This window comes from Pundamilia nyererei, unplaced genomic scaffold (assembly GCF_000239375.1).
Source record: "Pundamilia nyererei isolate P.nyererei 1_Seehausen unplaced genomic scaffold, PunNye1.0 scaffold00142, whole genome shotgun sequence".
NCBI lineage: Eukaryota > Metazoa > Chordata > Actinopteri > Cichliformes > Cichlidae > Pundamilia > Pundamilia nyererei.
Genome location: NW_005187543.1, coordinates 164,889 through 184,198, shown reverse-complemented (window position 1 = coordinate 184,198; position 19,310 = coordinate 164,889). Strand labels below are relative to the sequence as shown.

General features: G+C 45.4%; 1 protein-coding gene across 6 annotated transcripts in view; it reads right to left on the bottom strand.

Annotated features, from left to right (window-relative positions):
• The window catches only part of bahcc1a (BAH domain and coiled-coil containing 1a), a 62,629-nt gene that overhangs the window by 14,712 nt on the left and 28,607 nt on the right, over window positions 1-19,310 (bottom strand). For 4 of the 6 annotated variants that reach the window (XM_005744308.1, XM_013913652.1, XM_013913651.1 and 1 more), the window contains 12 exons: window positions 18,718-18,900; window positions 12,625-12,750; window positions 10,159-12,471; window positions 9,174-9,288; window positions 8,873-9,072; window positions 8,506-8,667; window positions 6,432-6,706; window positions 5,789-6,134; window positions 4,006-4,950; window positions 2,500-2,669; window positions 2,206-2,342; window positions 1,890-2,006 (listed from right to left, as the gene is read on the bottom strand). In XM_005744308.1, the coding sequence (XP_005744365.1) occupies window positions 1,890-2,006; window positions 2,206-2,342; window positions 2,500-2,669; window positions 4,006-4,950; window positions 5,789-6,134; window positions 6,432-6,706; window positions 8,506-8,667; window positions 8,873-9,072; window positions 9,174-9,288; window positions 10,159-12,471; window positions 12,625-12,750; window positions 18,718-18,900 (5,089 nt within the window). The remainder of the gene's footprint in view (window positions 1-1,889; window positions 2,007-2,205; window positions 2,343-2,499; window positions 2,670-4,005; window positions 4,951-5,788; window positions 6,135-6,431; window positions 6,707-8,505; window positions 8,668-8,872; window positions 9,073-9,173; window positions 9,289-10,158; window positions 12,472-12,624; window positions 12,751-18,717; window positions 18,901-19,310) is intronic. The other 2 variants (XM_013913650.1, XM_013913653.1) reach the window with 2 other exon arrangements.

Below are 19,310 nucleotides of genomic sequence, written 5' to 3'. Positions count from 1 at the left end.
TGCTTCCATATTGGTGCAGAAACTGTTTTTAAAGTAAAGAACCATGTTCTTGTTTTTTTTTTTGCATGTTTGTTTTGATGTCATTTATCAGCAGCATGCGAATTCACAGTGCCCATGAAGGTGCTGATTGTGTGTAAATCTCATAATTCCAGCATGCACCTGCAAGACTCAAGAAGAATGAAAGCAATTGTCAGGCAGTGGGACTCTCTGCCCACTGACTGACAGGAGAGTGACAGAGGTGCCAGTGGAGTGTGAGTTGTCCCCGTGAGGCAGATCCCACCACGGCTTGCTTTCCGCTGCTGACAAACACAATGTGACAGAGTCCCTCCCATTTATGGTGGAGGGGGCTGGTGGAGCTGAGTGTACAGTGACTAATTAAACAGAATTGATTATCAGGGTTTGCTGGCAAGCAGGAGTTCTCTCTAGCATACAACCCCGTCCAACCCCAAATCAAAGCGACACCACAAAGGACCCCAATGCTCTACCCACAGGAATAACATAAGCGTGCACAGAAACAAACAATGTCTGCTTCAGTGCTCATAAGCACACTGCTGCATCCATCTCTAACTAAGCAGATGCATAAAATTTGCAAGTTGGAAGGCTTGATCACGAGGTCTGAATGTATCTCCCACTCAAACACTACCACACACACGCACCCCCGGTGGTTAAAGCAAAGTAGGGAAAAAGATACTGAAAGGCTGGGTGGGCTATCCACTGACCCACTGACCCACTAACCCCCATCAGCACAAAAGCATCAGCGTTTTGTAGCGGCATGACTGGCAGGTGCAGGACAGCGCTTTTATAGAACCCTGCCACATAACGCAACATGGGGCTAAACAGTCCTCAGTCTGCTTGCTTGTTTCTCATTCACAAGTATCACGTCATTCTCTTTTGGGTTGTGCACACATCACAAACAAAAGGGTGTACACCCTGGGAGCTTTTAAGAAAAATAAAGTGTCTCGGCTGTGATTCAATTTAAAGTACAACAAAAAGACAGACTTCAGTTTACTCTTCTGTGAGACTGTAACCCCATATCTGCTCCCACTTTCCCTCCACTGCACTTCACTTGAGGGCCCAGGCCTTATATTTGGGTGTCATTGTCACTCAGCATTAGCATCTGATCAGCACGGGCCCTAGTGAGGGGGGTGCAAGAGGACACGGGTGGAAGAAGAGTGGCAAGTGACATTGCAAAGGGGCAGCTGTGGACAGTTGTCCAGAAACTGAAGTGAGAAAAGAAGGATTAAGATGGACAGAGAGGGAATGCTGTGAGGTAATATTTAGTGCCCAAAGGCATTCTGAGCCTAGATGCCGGGGATAACTGAAGCCTGAGAGTAAACCTTTTACCAACCCCTCCAACACAACTTCCAAACAGGAAAGGCATCCCTATTTTTACAATGTTGATTTAAAAAAACATGCCATCAATTCATTTAAGGAAAAAGTCAGGATCCTTGTTTCTGCACTCTCTACACCTCCTTTATTTTCATTCTCCTGCTTGTTTCTGCTAATTTTTCCTCTTTCGTCATATTCCTCAAACACATACACGGACAAACACATACATGGACTCAAAAAGTCAGCTTAACTCTTATTGCCTAGCGAATCAGATGTGCACAATTCAGCCCGGTTGAATGTTTTTATTTATATATATATTAACCCTGAATGAGTATTCTGTAGGACACAGCTGACACAGACTGCCCCGTTATGCAATTAATAACACCAATGTTGATTAGAGTAGAAGAGGTTTGAGTCGACTTCCTAGAATAGTTCAGCGGTTCTCCTGTTTCCTGCTTATGCCAATGAGAGGCAGCGCCTGTATGGCAGTGATACAGAGGGGCTTATCATGCATGACTGGACTACAGCCAGCTAGCGGAGATGGGCTAACTGATACTCACTTGACTTTTCTTTGGCCCTCGGATGAGGACACTGGACCTGTGGTGAGGGTGGGTTTCCGCTTCCTCGGCCGCCCCGGTCCTCGCCGTGCTGGGCTGCGAGGTGTTTCTTCCTTCCTGCTGGCACATGCAGATGTAAACACACATGCAGCCGGCCGAGCTTTAAGACGCTACCTATATCTAAACTCTGAAGGTTCTAAAGCACTAAAAGAAATCCATTTTGAAACTATAAGTGAATGAAATACGTTTATGTTTTTACTACTTTGGAACGGACCGATTGGGAATCAGCACAGGTAAAGGAGGACCGCGCCATACTCACTGATGATCATGCTTCCTCTGAAGTTTGGCAAGCTCCTTCTGCTTCTCTTTATAACGACGTTGTAACTCAGCCAATTTCACACGCATTGCAAGCTCAGGACCATCCATTGTTTCCATGCTAACTTTGGCTGGGCACACCTGAACAACACGCATAATTAGTGGTTATGTAACATGTAACAAAAGCAATCAAGGAACATTTTAAGTACAACTTCATTAGTTACTATTTGTTTGAAACATCGTTAGAATTCTGGGAACATTTTGAAGCGTCAAGAAGGGCACACTTTTATAGCCTTACTGGTTCATTGCGAGGTGTCCAGGTGCATTTCCTTCGTAAATTGAGGATCCTGCGTGCTGGAAATTGTCGCTCAGAACTCGCGCTGCTGCTTTCCTCGGAGCCCAGCTCCAGCGCACGGGCCGTGGCCAGGGTAGCAAGGCTTTGGAGGTCAAACATGAGCAGTTCCTCCTCTGTTTACAGAAGGGGGGGGGGGAGGGTTCATATTGCATCTATACATTTTCGATTCAGATGCCACAGTGGACAGAGCTTATTTACTTAACATTTGTGAAAGGAAACTCATGTCAAAGTGAGAGAGAAAGATGGGTCTTTTTGTTTTTGTTTTGTTTTCTGCAGAAATTTGAGCAGATTAGGACAGTATGAGAAATCAGCAGCATATCTTTTCAAAGGTCACATTATTTTGGACTCACCATATGCTGATATCTCACAGACCATCTGGACTGAGCTTTTCCTATGTAGCCTATCTGCTTATGACTCTGAGTAGTCTATCTGCCATTAATGGTCTGAGCCACAAGCTGAATAGCAGATTGTAGCCTAGTCACAAGGAAAATGACATTTTGTTTGTAAGAGTAACACAGTCTTACATCTTAACATGAATAAATAAAAATATACTGAATCGTCTTACTAACCATAGTTGTGACTCTAAATCGACATTTGCTACTTGCCTGAGCTGTCAACAATATCGCATATCGAAGACATCACTGACTCTAGAATCAGATGATACCCTTTTTAAAGAACCATCTTTTGGGAGCAGTTAAATGCATTAGGATGCTGTGGTAAACACAAAACATCCTTTTGCATGAATAAAAAAAACAAAAACGCATGGTACTTTGAAAAACAAGGAAGCTTTTAAAGGCACTTTAAAACAATGGGGTCTAATTAGCCAGGCAATGCTCCAGGGTGCTGAAAACAATGACTGCTTTTGTGATTACACACCAACTTTCAGTATGAAGTGTTATGTTAGTGAGAGAATGAAACAAACTGGTGTCTCTCCTTTAAGTTTAACTCTGTGTATTTGCAGTTGTGCGTGTTTGGGTGCGCGTGCATGAGTGTATCAAACAGCTGCAGGATGGAGAGACACAGACGGTTCCCTGAGGAGAGCTCGAAGGGAGCGTGAGTGAGAGAGGAAGGTGTACACCCTTCACTAGTAGTTCAGCCCTGTCCTCCTGCTTTTTCTCCCTCTCCTGAGGCCCTGCATCATTAGAACAGCCTTTTAGGAAATAAAAGTGGCTTTAACATGCCAAAGAAGAGCAACGGCAAGCAAGCATGTAGACAGCCTCTCTGGGGATGTGTTAGAATTCACAAGAGGCTCATGAGACCGGCAGGAAGAGAGGACTATCTGGGAGGGAGCAGAGCGATGAGGCTAGGCCTGAGGGGGGAGTGGGAGTTTGTCTCAATGGACATAGAGGAAAAGGAGAGTAAACTATGAGAGAAGTGCATTCTGTTGATGTGAGTGTTGCTGTGTGAATGTGAATGTGTTAGAGTCATGGAGGAGCCACTGTTTCTCACCCTGGCTTTTTCCACAAGTGCGCTTTTGCTGCTGCAGCTCCAGATCCGCTAGTTCACTCAGAAGCTCGATACCCTGGTGTGGGTTGCATTGCGATGGGGCAACCGATGGTGTACTATATGAGAACAAGGGAAATGGAGGCACATCTGTGCAGAACGCAGCAGCAATCAGCAGCTCCAGACTCCAGTAGCAGGGCACAACAGGTTTTGGGGCCACAGCAAAAGATTCCTCGCTTGGGCTAGGGGCAGAAGCTGAGGCTGGGGAAAGACACACAGGATCCACTGAGGCATCATTAGAGGTCATCTTGTTGTCGTGTTGCTGCTCACTGTCCTCTGCGCACTCATTAGGCGGGGACTGTGACTCAGGAGAAGCAGGATCAAGCTCGATGATGGTGGGCAGCTCTGGCTCTTGCTCTCCAGGCATGCTGACCTTTTGAGCATACTCCACCTGAATCTCCCCACCCGTCATCTCATCATCCTCCTCTTCTTCCAAGGTAATGACAGCGTCTTGCCTGTCAGGTTCTTCTGTTGAAATGGAGACTGGGCAGGAAGGAGCCTCACACACAGTACTCTCAACAGGTGGACAAACCAGCACCTCTCCTGCAGTTTGTCCCTGCTCCTCTGGTTGCTCCTCCTCTCTGTGGACATAGTTAGCTTCTGTCACGGCTGTTATTTCCACCTCATCCCTCTGCTCCAGAACTCCATCAACCACTCTGTTTTCCTCTTCATGCGCCACTTCCTTGAGTGGGAGTGGCTCTGGAAGGGGTCTGACTACCACTTGACAGTCTAACTCCTCCCCTAGGCTGGCCAGAGACTGGGGAGCATGCTCAGCAGGCTCCACTTGGACTGCGTCCAGGTCAGCTGGCTCAGCCAGCTGAACACCCTGAGGTGACGATCCGCTCCTGTAGTCCATCGCAATAGCAGGGTATGTGTATCCAGGAGGCAAGTCTATAGATGAAAAGAATATTTATTAATTTAATATTTAACAATTGTCTATTTATTCCAAAAATTCTGATAAACCATCCTCCCAAAAAACCCACATATTATGATTCCTAAATAGAAAGCACTGTTTTTGTGATGCGGATGTGTTACAGATTACCAATCATACCCATGATAAACGAAACTCTCTTGCTAACTAGGTTCCATGGAGTGAAAAAGCAGGGCAAGGAAATGAAAAAGCACTTTCCCTTGATCCCCCAACCTTAGGAAGTTACCACAAGTAACTGTGTGTGCGTGTTATTTAAAGTGGACAAGACCTTTAGTTTATTAGAGAAACTGACACAATTCCTCTGGCTTGCAGGAGCCGTTAGCCAGACATTAATAATGATGAAGATAGTGTCAGGCGTGTGGGGGTGGAGGAGATGTAAAGGCCGCTACTAAGGTATTTCTCAATCATTACCAAGGTAACAGTTCTGGAAAGTCCCAGCACAGCCGGCAGCCATTTTCTTCACCGTTTATTCAATCAGAGGCTTTGCCAAAAGAGCTACCCACACATATTACCACAACACCAGCAGAAAAAAATGGGGTCACTGAACAGTGACAACTCCAGTTATAAATCAGTATGATGCACAAGATTTGACTATATGTTAGAACTGTTTTCTGTTCTCTTTCTGGTTTTCTACATGACTCTGTTATTACCTGATTACTGTGAGTATGTTATCTCACAAGTGCTAATTTGATGAGTATTGTTTGTACAAAAACCACTGTGCACACTGCTTCAAAGACAGTTTGAAAACTTTTACGCACAGTTTTTGCATTTTTTTTCTAGATACTTCTTTGCACTTACCAGGCTCCAGAGACCCTGGGTATTCCTGTGGAGGCTGCCCCTCTCCCGTCTTGTCTTCGGATTCAGGAGCCTTTAGCATTTGAGGTGGAGCAGGGCTAATGGCGGGTGAATGAGGTACTGCTGCAACAGGGCTAGGAGCGGGGCAGGGTGTTGAAGGAGTGCTTTTGGGATTTTGTCGCAGCGAAGGGGACTGACAAAAAGGGGACAGGTGAGTGGTGCAGGTCCCAGGGGGTGAGGTGTTCCTCTGCGGTGGGTTGTAAGAGTAAGCTTTGGCAGGTTTAGATGTTCTTGGCTCTGAAATGAGTTCTTCCAGTTCAACTGAGGGCTCGTCTGCTCTCTTCTGTATCTGTGGCATTAATACAAAATTATTGCATATCTAAATTTAGTGAACAAGTGATTTTATGCATTAACCAAATAGTACATTTATTGCAATCTGGTTGACAGCCAATGCTACTTGCTTTTCTGTATTCGGGAATACACTTTATTTTCCCCTGTAGGAAAGTTGGCATATCCTTCAAAGAATATTATGCAAATTGAAAATAGACTCAAAAGTCACGGGATCCATGACTCGCTTACACTTCGCTGTATTGCCTGCACTTTTGCATGTATTAATCTCCCTTGCGTATTTTCACTCTATAATCACCTGTGCATTGTGAGCGGGTTGGTGCTGCATGTTCATGGCATGTGCAGCTCTGTGCTGCTGTGGCTGCTGCTGCTGCTGAGGTTGAGACTGCAGTTGTGATTGCTGCGACTGGTGACTCTGATGCTGATGCTGAAGCTGTTGATGCTGCTGGAGAGCGTACAGCTCCTGTTGCCGTAGAAACTGGGATCGGGAGTACACAGCAGGATGTTGCATGTGGGAGGGTGGGCCCCGGGCGCCGTACACAGGGGGCCACAGCCCTGGTTGCTCCATCACATCTAATGAGAAAAAAAAAAAAAGGAGAAATGTGATGGAGGGGGCTACCTTAGAACAAAAACACATGCATACACGTACACACACACACACACACTCTACATCACTTTTCTTTGGGCTCATACGCATTGACAGTAGGCACGACTCACTAGAATACATTAGCAAACAGAGAACAGTTGTGTTCTCCATATTTATCATTATGTGCCTCCCACACAACTATTTCAAAACACTGAAACCATTATGGATCATTTAAAGAATCATTGTATTCACATTTATAGCAACAACATGTATCCTTTAAGGAAAAAAAGATTTTTGACTTCACAGAACAACATCTCCCCAGGCAGAAACAATCCCACACTCTCCTCCGCTCTGAACAAAAAGCTGTCTCTTAAGAACTGCTTTGAGAATTTTGGAATGCTGGAAAAAGACGTTATGAAAATGATGAAATGTGAACAGAATATAATGGTCATAGGTTGATTAGAGGTCAAAATGCTGTGCTGGAAATGCATGTTTTTCTCGTCAGAGCATTCGTCTTGGCCTTTATGCCAAAAAGTCCCACCTTCCCGGCCAAACCACAGTAGGGGTTCTGCAAAAGGGCCCGGCAGTAAGCCTGGTTCCCATGTGTGTGGGTGTACAACCTGTCTCATTATGTGGATTTAAGGACACGCACAACTCCATATGGGTGATCTACAATGACAGAGGTGCCTTTTGGAAAGTACTAAGACCACACTATATAGAACTACATAATGAGCGTCTTCATAATATCTGTATTAGCACTGTGCTACACACTCCACATTAGCGGTTTTATTATCCAAATGAATTTGATCTTTCAGCTCCTTTTGCAAGACACACTAAGAATTTCGCCACATAAAATCGGATATGAAAATATTTCCTGTGGGAAAGTTTCTGTGGATGCACTTCCCTTCTCAGCTGAAACTCCTGTGGCGCGCAGAAGGAAACATATCGTCAAAGACTGGGAGCCAATTAAATTTCACAGTCTGTTCACTGAATACGCATCTACAATGACTCTGGTGAAGTGATTTTCACCTCATTCACTTCCTCTTCCTCTGCTGTGGTATTGTAGGGGCAAAATAGCTTTGTATGAGCATCCTGAACTACTGAGAGTGCCACTGTTGCCAGGCCAAGCAGTTGGCATGTAGCAATTATCATAAGATTGCAAACTTATCTTAGCCCAAAGTAATATTAACAGTGAAATAACTCGTTCTAGTTTCACAGAACATAAGCTAAATTTGGTGCATTTCTGCTGCTTGTGTTGTATTTATTTGGATTCCCATTAGCATCGGCCTTAGCCCTTAGCTTCTCTTCCTGTCAGTCCTCATTCATCCATACACACACAGTTAACAATCACAAAAACATAAGCATAATAACAAACAAGCTTTTCTTATTTTTACTCTTTGTAAATGGTAAATGGCCTGTATTTATATAGCGCTTTTACTAGTCCCTAAGGACCCCAAAGCGCTTTACATATCCAGTCATCCACCCATTCACACACGTTCACACACTGGTGATGACAAGCTACATTGTAGCCACAGCTGCCCTGGGGCGCACTGACCGGACACTGGCGCCACCGGGCCCTCTGACCACCACCAGTAGGCAACGGGTGAAGTGTCTTGCCCAAGGACACAACGACCGAGACTGTCCAAGCCGGGGCTCGAACCGGCAACCTTCCGATTACAAGGCGACCTCCCAACTCTTGAGCCACGATGTATACAGATACTGTACCAGTGGAGTTTGCTGTGCTTTGTAGATCGATTAGATTAACATATAAAATGCCATGGCTTACCCAGGTGATGGGTCGCAGGATGGGTGGGAGGCTCGGAGGGCAAGACCACCAGTTGGGCAGAGGGGTCTTGAGGCAGAGGCAGGACTGGCTGCAGAGGGCCTGGCATGGCTGCAGAGAAAGCTGGTGGCAGATTCTGGTGTAGGGTTGTATGACCTATACCTGCTTTATAAAGAAATTAAATTACAGAATTCCATATAAACAAAAGAACTTTAAATATATGTATCAGCTGATCAAATCAATTCTAAACGTTTTTGTTTTGGCCTTTTTTCAATAAACAAAAAAAAGCTGGACTATATGTCTTTATAACACATGAATAAACATAAACATAACCATAAAAATAAAATCCTGCCATCAGAAAGCGTCTTACCATAAGAATGTCCCGTCATCCAGAGAGATGGGCTTCCAGTTCTTGGCATCCAATGATGGTGAGCAGAATGTGCAGCAGGATCTCCCAACTGGCCAGACTGGAGGGACGTCCCGCCCGGGACCATGAGATGAGAGGCAAGGTCTCCGTGGCAGCTGCTGGAAGGGTGGATCCTTGCAAATTCCACCCTCTCTTTGTTATCCCTGACATCAGAATGACATAAAGATAAAGAAATACAAATTAGAATAGTTCTGTAAAGATTTTAATTTATTAAGTATTGAACAACACCTTTAAAAATACATACCTGATATATGCATCCCTCTCCCTGTCCAAGCAAGTGAGACCTATTTGTTCCTCACTCAGCCTCTTCCTGTCTTCCTCAGTGGTGGGATCTGACAGATACATGGAGCGGGGCTGCCCTGTGAGGCAAACATCAACTTTCACCATTGTGGATCACAGTGAGAACAAAATCCCAAGTCTCTCGCCACTTGTCAGAACCGTGCCGCAAGTTGCAAATGAATACATTTTGAGTATTAAATGATTTCGTATTGGCAGAATTCATGCTAAAACCATATACTGCACAGTATTGACATATTACTGTCTTATTTGGAAAGAAAAATAACTTGCTTCATAATATAATAACACATTTAGATATTTATGAAATAAAATTGAAACTTGATGTAGGTCAATTTTGTCCAAAGTTGGGTTTTTTTTTTATATTGTATTTTTTTGTATATCTATTTATTTCCATTTATATACTGTTGTTCTCAGAGCGAGGCCTAGAAATCTTATATTAATTACTTTTTATCTTGGCAACTCTAAATGGACTCAGACTTGACACCTGTAAACATCATGGTTGATGCCTGTTTGACTCACTAATGTTTGATTAAGGGCAACTAGAAAGTTAAAGAGGGGAAAACCAAGTTAAAATCAGCAAGGCATTGTTTGGGACTGCTGCAGAGGAAATTTATATTTAAACCCATAAGTATTAAACTCCATTCATAGAATTAGCTATGCCTATATTATCCTGTAATGGATCATGGGGACTGGAGCGTATCCCTGATGGCAATGAGTGTGAGAATTATACCATTCTGGATTTTTACTGCATTCAGCAAAGGGTATCACCACAAAATCAATATTTTTCTGGCTTTTTATCCGCTTAAAAATGTGCTTTTTCCTGTTTGTTTATTTTCTATATGGCTGTTTCTCTGTTTGCAGCGATATTGTTGGCAAGTTACAGATAAAGAAATATAAGGCCTTCTCACAAGCCAGTGACCTGGATTGCTTACCTTTCACAGACGGATGGACCCTGCCCTGTCGGCTGTTCGGATGATTTTCAGCTGAACGACAAGGTGGTTCCCTCTGTCTGGCCACCGCCACCGCTATTCCTACTGGCGGCTGCCGCACCTCACTTTCACCATGACCTGGCTCCCCCATTTCCCTGCTCCGCCCGTTATAATCAGGACGCTCACTGTCATTAGCCGTACCCTTCCTGGAAGGCAGAGTCTGTTTGTTGCCCTGCAGGGCACAGCTCCCCCCAGATGGACCTGATTTGAGATTTCCTAACCCCCCAAATGGATTCTTTTGGGAGACGAGCAGTGGTTGTTGCTGGTTGCTGTACTTTAGTAAGCTTTTCATTGCACTGCTCTCTCCCTGAGTTGGACCCTGGGGATCAGGTTGCTGCTGTGGTTGCTGCTGTTGCTGGCTGAGGGGAGGTGCGGTGGGGGGCTGTGGAGGAGGAAGGCTTATTCCCGGCTGCTGCTGCTGCTGCTGCTGCTGTTGTTGCTGCTGCTGCTGCTGAGAGTGTTGCCCACCAGTGCTCCCCAACTCCATATATGACTTCCTCTGCTCCTCCTCAGGTTGCGACATGTGGTGAGGAGGCCTCATATTCCAGGGTGGCACTGGGGGCTGCTGGTGGTGGTGCTGCTGCCCACTGCTGTTGCTGTAACCATAAGGAGACATGTCCATCTTTCTTTTAAGCTCCTGACTATTCCCCTGGTTCAACTCAGTGGGTGTCTCTGGGCCAGGTCGGCCATGCTGCTGGTGGCGAATCCTGGCTACCTTTTGGCCGTCTCTCTGTAAAGAGCAGCTACCTCCGGGACCACTGTGTTGTGTTCCACTGTGCTGCCCCATGTTTTTACTTCCAAGTGGGGAAGAGTTTGGCGGGGGTCCGGGATGGGAACAGTCTCGATAAGGAGAAGTGTTTACAGAATGAGGGACCGAGTGCCCTGCCTTGGGTCCCTGGGGCAGCGAGGGTCTGAACACATCCATTTCCACACCACTGTTGATACACTCAGCACTCCGCGATCGCACTACTTGATGCTGCTGTTGAGAATGTGGTGGTTGTTGCTGGGGAGGTGGAGGAAGCTGTGAGGACTGAAGGTGTTGATGGTGGGATTGCATCCAGTCTGGAGCCTTCTCTGTCTTTCTGTATGGGTGCTGCTGCTGCTGCTGTTGTTGCTGTTGTTGTTTTCTGTGCCAATTACTGTGGTGCCCACCGCCACCATTCTTTTCGATTGTCTTGTCCTTGGCATTGCTGCCTCCTCCTCCACTACCCACACCCTGGCAGTCAGGGTTATTAAGCTGGAATGGCCCATTAGATTTATCGCCTACGTCTGCCACAGATGGCACAAATGTAGGCCCTGTGACTTTAGGTTCTCGCCCCACATTGACTGGCCCCCTCTCGTGCGAGGCAGGGTTGGCTAGAGGAGCAGGTGGCGGTGGGCAGAAAAACTCTGGATGGTGGTGTGTGTGGTGGGAATGATGTGGGTGGCTGGGGTGGAGCTGAAGACAGTGGAAGCCCCCTGGATGGGGATGTGTATGGGGGTGAGCATGAGGATGTGGATGGGCCCCTCCAGTAGCAGAACTCATATGTAAGGGTGGGGGTACGGAGTAGGGCAGAGAGTGGTGAAGTGGTGCCTGACCCCTTTCCAAACAGTCTGAAGGTTGTTCACTGATCCTCATTTCCCCACTTACCCCCTCTTTGGTGCAGCGGCCACTGCCACTAGTCCCCAAATGTCTGTTCTGGCTGCTCCCCCCACCACCCATAACCCGAAGGGTTGTGTCCTCACCGCCACAGCTGGACATGGACACTTTAGCCCCTGCTCCCGTTCCTGGATCTCCATTTTGCATCTTGCTATTGTGCAAACAGGCACTGAGGGGCTTGCTCATACTTTGAGGGTGCTCTTTACTGTACATCGTGAGCGACGCCTTATGCCTCTCCAGGGCCCGGCTGTTTACCTCCTCCAGGGGCAGCGGGTGCTGAGGATAGTGCGGGTGCTGCTGATGAGTGTGAGAATGGTGGTGGTGTGTTGGCTGGGGTGGCTGGTGAGCGTGGTGCTGCTGTTGTTGTTGCTGCTGCTGCTGTCTTTCCTTAGCTTCTTGTTTCCCACTGGATCTCTCCTTGTCCTTGACATTTACCACTCCTCTTTCCACAGACCCCTCTTTAAGACCCTTATGTATGCCTGTGCCTACCCCTTGATCTCTGTCTCTGCTGCAGGACCCCTGACTGTGTCCTGAACCTGCCCGAGACATTGGTGGCAGACTATGATTGGCTGAGATGAGAGGTGGCTGGGATGGGAGACCTCGAAGGTAGAAGTTCTCTATAAAATAGAAAAAAGAAGACAAATTAGTCACGGAAAGAAAAAAAAAAGCATGCTCTCAGTATTGCACAGACAACAGCACCAGACTATACCGCTTCCATTTGAATTCATATTATTTCCGTGTGATTAAATTTTAATAGTCTCACGTCCCACCTTTTTGTGTGTCATAGAAACGGTGTTGCCCATAGAGAACTCCACTGTTGGCATGGTGATCCAAGTGGCTCATAGGAAGGAACGTGTGGGCCAGACTCCCTGAGAATCGAGGATACCCTGGACCTGCTAAGATAGCAGAGAGGGAGAGAGTTGATAAGAAAGGATAACAACCACAGAGATGCAGTTATCCAGTGTAATCCTTCAGGTCCAATGCAGCTGGTGGTGTTCATACGCAAATAAGTGCTGGCTGTGCCTCACATGTTTGCCTTTCCTGCTGGAGTTTAGAATGAAAACAATAACAGACAAGCCTGGGGATTTCTGTAATATATGAAATTTGTCTTTGAAACATATGGTGCTTTCTTTAACTCACTCTTAGAAGTGGCAGCCGCACCTTGAACCATCTGAATGGGGTGATAAGGATGGATTTGAAGCTTGTGTTTGCAATGAACAGAGAGCTGGGCGGCTAACCTTTACTGACCTACATCAGAGGTAAGAGGTCATCGGGATGTTGGGCCTGTAAGCTAGTACACCTGGGCTTATTACACCAAGCCCATCTGGAGGACGTTTACGCCACAATCAAACAAAAAGCTCATTTTGCAACGGGACACTGGAAAACACAAAGGACTTTGAGTGTAGAGGAGAGAAAAGATGGACTGAGATGAAAGCCCATCGCAATATCAATACTAAAAAAAAAAAAAGCATCTCTATGACAACCCACTTTCACTGCATTTGAGTAACTATAGCATCTAAACACATCAATGTGAATTAAATTAGCCTATCTATGCTACCGTGTAATTAATCATTTCACCCAACCAACGGAATAAAATCGAGGTACTGTAAAGGACACACAAAAAATGTCCAATAATGCGATGATGTTGCTTAGTGACAGCAGCGCTATAGCGTAATTTTAGTTTAATACTTTAAAAAAGCATGATTAAATCCAAGTCATCAGTCTACATACAAGTTAAAGAAATAACTAAGGAAAATAAAAGGACTATATATATATTTATATACACACACACACACACCGTCACATGAGTGAACCACTTTTGTTGAAATGGAAAACCAAAAAAGACAGAGACACACTTTTTTGTTTCTTTTTTAATTCATAGGACAGACAGGTCTATCAGCCCACTGTCATAAAGTAAAATTTAAGTGATTAATTTCTCTTCAGCTCAACTATTAGACCCATCTGTCGCTGTAGCTTTACTTTCCAGTGCAGCTCATGGATGGCGTAAAAAGGATACGGGCCGAAAGAGAGGAAACATTTTTTGGAAAACGTGCGACCTGATCCCAGAAAGCGCAGATGCACTTTATTCGGCCATGTGTTTTTGTACACACATGGTTTTTACAGCAGCTATGAGTGTTGAATGTCTCACTTTCTGCCGGTGGAACAATGGGGCCCGGTCCCAGCTCTGGGGAGGGAGGAGTGTTGTGGTGGGCTTAATGACCTCTTCTCAGTGCGGCCTCTGCATCCTCCCATCTTAATTAATGAAATACACAGAGGAGGCAAACAGCCCTGCAATAACACAGGAGGTGCTGCTTTCTGAGGAGGGCAAAGGGGTGATAATTACATACCCTCACTTTTCCCTTTTCCCGTTTTTCACCTATGTTTCTACCTTGTTTTTTTTCCCTTCCCATCCCCCCTCTTTTGTCTCTGTCTCCTCCTTTGCTGTCATGATTAATAAGAACGCAAAATTATGCCAATTCATTTACAGCTTGGGGGGGGGGAGCTTTGTTTAAGCAAGTCATTTTTTCCTTTGATTTCAGGAGAGGGAAAAGCAGAGAGCTGTTTGCCAGTCTTTATCCAAGCTGGGAGAGGGTCTTTTTTTTTTTTTCTGCGGCAGCATGTTGTTTGTGAGCGTGACGATTGATGGCGTAATCCCTTTTCACAGTGTGGTCTGGCTGTGCCCGATAATGCCAGCCTGCTCAGTTTCAGCATGCACTCCACTGGGGCAGCAAGAGGGGGACTGCTGGGCACGGCGGAGCTCATTCAGCCATTAATCTGGCCAGGACAAGGGAAGCTGCTACTTCTGCTGCCGCTGCCGATGCTGCTGCAGGCGACGTGAGCAGGGTCTTAGTGCAGTCTGCTGACTGCACAGCAACCTCGCTCTCCTTCGCTCCCTCCGCACACTCACACATAAACACGCCAGCATCAGCAAGTGAATGGCAGAGGGGAGTTCACAGCGCATGCCCTCCTTTCCACCGGCAGAGCAGGGGTGAGAGGCAGAACAAACAGAGCTGCATCCCAAGGAGGGATTTCTAGAAGTTCTGAAGGTATTTCTCGCAACATGGTGGGTTGAGAGAAGCAGGCCAACAGGGAGGACAAAGAAGGGGGTTAGATATAGAACAGCACCTAGAGGCAGAGGAGAATTATTCCTGCTGCTTTAGAGGCGGTTTCTCACTAGCACAATACCAGTCCTCTTACACCTTCTCTGAAGACATTCAGTTACTGATAAGGCTTTCACCACTTTTGATAGAAGAAAAAAATAACATAAATGAAAATTCTATTTTCTCCAGGGAGGTGGCTGTAACGCATCAGAGACGAGGAGATAGAAGGACGGAGAGAGAGAGAGAGAGCACGCCACAGGAAGACCGAGAGGAGAGGAGGAGCAGCCTGAGCTGCCTGTCAGGTCCGCTAATTGAGAAAAAAGTGACAGAACCATCAAGACACAGAAAGGGAGGAGAAGAGGAGAGGAGACGAGAGATGTTTGGCGGAGGAGGGGCAGTGCTGTGGTGGATCTCTTCAGGTTTGACTAATTGAAAGGAAGGGATGCAGACTGGCACAGGAGAGAGAGAGGGAGAGGGAGAGAGAGAATTAAAGAAGCAGGAGTAAGGAAGAGGAGAGGCGGGGGGTGCAGCTTAAATCCTACAAAAGGAAAAGCAAGCAACTGCTCACAGAAGGAAAGATGGACAACTGAAGATAGGCTTGGAAAGGCGTATCAAACAGAAGTGGATTAGACAGGTGTGTGCAGGCAACTCTGTGTGTGCGTGCACGTGTGTGTTTATATGTGTGGACAAAGATATGAGACTGCGATTATTTTTGGCATAACTTAAGAAGTCATTTGGACCCTGGCCAGCTGGCCTCGGGACTGCGAGGAGTCGGCAGGTTTTCTTTTTATTCTTTACCCACTCCCCACCCTTTTTTCTCCTCTTTTGGTCATTTTTATTTATTTTTTTATTTTTTCATTTTTCCACTCAGTCGATTCAGTGGGGTTTATTCAAACGGTCCCAGACATGAAAATAAATCTTTCAAAAGCTCGGTGGGCCTAATTTATTTTAACAGGTGTTGTGAAAACATTTTACATTTACTGAAACATTCACTACACTGCATCTGCCCTTGTTTTTGTGTCCCCCCACCACCGACTCACCCTTCTTCTTGCATCCGTAGCCGTATACTAAGACTCCGTCTCTGTGACAGTGAGCTCACAGCACTGCTCAGCTCAGCAAAGGAAAAAAAACAGACAATTCCTTGTGGTAACATACAATGGCTGCTGCTGTAGCTGGCAAGAAGAGATTCTGAAACAAAAACTTCCTTTAATCTCTGTTAACTCCTCTGACGTCATGAAAGCCACTAATGATTTGGGTCTTGTTGCTGTGACCTTACAGAAATATCCTAGAATTTGTTAGACTGGCTGTACACTTTCCTTTTCCCAAAACAATAAATCTTTAACCAAAAGTCAACAAAAGACTGTTTTGCCTTTGCCAAAGTTATCCTTACCGCCAGTGTCATTTAAAGGAGCCTAAACTGACAGGAAAGCACGTCCAGACTACTGCCCATGCCAGGGCAGCTGAAGTTGAGAGACCTTTTTTTCCCTCTTAGTTTAGCCAACCTGAGAAACTGAGGTTGAAAGTTTGCGATGGGATATTTTGTTACTTTAGTAGCCAAAGTAGGGGCGTTTCCATGGATATGTTTAGGGTCAATGCATAAGGTTAAAATATTCAAATTTTTGTAACAGCCCGCATAATCAGTAAAAGAAGTGTAATGCTGGTACATCTGGATGCTGAAACCTTGGAAGAATGCTGCATTTCTGAACATTTTTGCTGTTTTCTCCGGGCTTAATGGAGCAAAAATAATATCCATCTTACATTTTATGTGGCTTTTCTTTATCACCAACTCATTTCAAATGCCCGCAAAACTTATTATATTGAAAAGAGGAATTAATTCTTAATTGACTCACCAAATAGGAGTAATAAAAAATAAATGTGATTAGCCTGCTCCATATAGCCACAGTCCATTGTTTATCCCCACTAAGTGACTAGTTAGCAAGCAAAGGAGATAATTGTTCTCATCTGCTTGTTACGTGATAGATTTCAGGCTTTTAATCTGCAGAAAAATGTGTCAGAGGAATAGCGGAAACAAAGACGTTCCGCGCAATGACAGGTATATGCCAGAAACGTGCGAATCGTAAAATCGTTTTCGAATACAAATTTGAACTGCTTTGCTTAGATATGCATGCAAGCAGCCACTTTAAAAACAGAGAAAAAGAAGAAGAAGAAAAAAATAAAAACACAGCACTTCTTTGAGGTTACAAGCGAAACACTAATGCACCGACACAAGCACAAGTCAATGCCTGCTCTGATGCTGGTGGGGTTCTGCTGACACCCGGAGAGAGAAGGCGAGAGTCTGGGTAATTGTGCCGCTCATTTTGATGACTTGCTTTTTATGCAAAACAGGAAAAAGACAATATGCAATTATCTTGAGGAGGGAACAGCTGAATGTGGTTGATGAAGAGTCTGGATTCAATCATGCTCTTAGTGCGTTATATGCAATTAAACTGCAATAGAGATAATGGCCTCCATTGCCAACTGAGTAATAATCCCAGTCATAATCACCTCCATTACTTTTATTAGGCTTGGCATTATCTTCATCACTCTTAATATTATTTTACTTTTCCACAAGAAGAAAGTGTTTGACAATGAAACCTAGAAAGTATAAGATAAAGGAAACACTGATGCTTACAAAATGAGTTTGGAGGGAAATGTCTGAGATTGGGCTGACGCCGGAGCTAATATTTTGGAGGAGTCTAGAGTTTAATCTGGTGTAGCATCTGTCCACTGAGTCAGCGGCCTGGTGCCCGGGGCATCAGAGCAAGGAAGTTGCTGGGAGATATCATATGACTTAACAATCTTCATGACTATACAGCATGTCAGCTGTAATCCACTTAATCATCCCTGGACACATAACATGCAGGTGGGGTGCCGCTGATGAGTGACCACGAATTTCAAAAAAAAAAAAAAAAGAGAAAAGAAACACTTCCCACTGGTCTCCCCACCGATAACATCTGGGCTATTCTTAGATAATAAATATACTATAACCAGGGGGCTGAAATAACAAGAGTCCATCCAGGATTGTGATTCACCAGGTAATTTTAGGTGGCCATCACAGTGCGTAATTAGCAAGATGTAAATCTGAAGGTGAAGACACAGAAAAGCTGACCTTACGTTAATATATTAATAAGATGATTTGTCTTGTGTTTATCTGTCACCCCAATTAATTCCTGAAACACCCAACTTCATTAATCCCTCAGCTTTATCGTTATCTGACTTCCTGGCTGTATCGAGACAGAATATGAGGTGTTGAAGTTGGTTTGTGAGTGTATGTGCGCGTGTGTCGAGTAAGGGTTTAGTAATTCTGATTGGTGGGAACCACCTTTTTAAGACTGTGATGGAGACACCGGCTGAAAGCTCTGCAATCACTGCAACTTTTTTTTTTTTTACTGGCACACAGTCGCATGTGCTGCTTCAGAGGGCCCTGAGTGACATTCCTGCTGACATGAATCGAATACCGCAAGATTCTGTGGCTGAACTTTTAACCCTGTGTCTGTATCCAGAAAACCGTGGCACAGTGCTCTATCCCAAACATGCTGGGTGTGGGCCTATTTTAGTGCATAAATAAAAGGGTTGGAGCCCAGACGATTACAAGCCGTACTTTGGTGCAAACCTAGCGCGACACAAAAATATACAATATCAGAGTAACAATACACCGTGCAAAGCTGCCTCCAATAATGCCAGGACATAAATATCACCTCATCCAGATGGTGCGGTCAGATGAGGGGCTGTGTGTTTGTGTACATGTGTGATTTGAGGTACCTTCATGCGAATGGGGAAACCAGATTTGCGAGGCGCTCGAGTGGGGTCCGCCACGGAAGGAGGGCGAAGAGGGCGAGGAGGGCGGCCGGGAGGGATGAGACGGGTGGGAAGGAGGGGAACCCAGACTACTGGCCAGAAAGGTCCCCATGAAGGAGGCAGAAGAATTGCCCATCAATCCACTGCCTGCATTCCCACAGGAACAAAAGGTAAGGAGAGAGAAGAATGGTTAGAATTGGGAGTGTGTGTACACTGGGACAGTGAGTGTGACTAAAAAGGAAAAACAACAAGAAAAGCTTTGCATCTCAGTGTGAGGCCCACTCATATATACATATTTTTCTTCTCTTTTTTTGGTAGAATCATTAAGCCAGGCAAATGTGATCGCTGCTCTCGGGAGAGGCTGAATGAGTGAGAGAGCGTATGTGTGTGACAGAGAGAAAGTGTGAGACTCTCCTCCCCCTCACTGTCAGCAGAGTCCTCTTCCCTCGTCTTCTCTCCCCTCACACCACCTCTCCCCATGGGCAGACAGAGGTCTCATCTCACAGCTGAGTACACACTTTCTCAGGCTCTCTCCCTCTCGCTCTCACACACTTTTG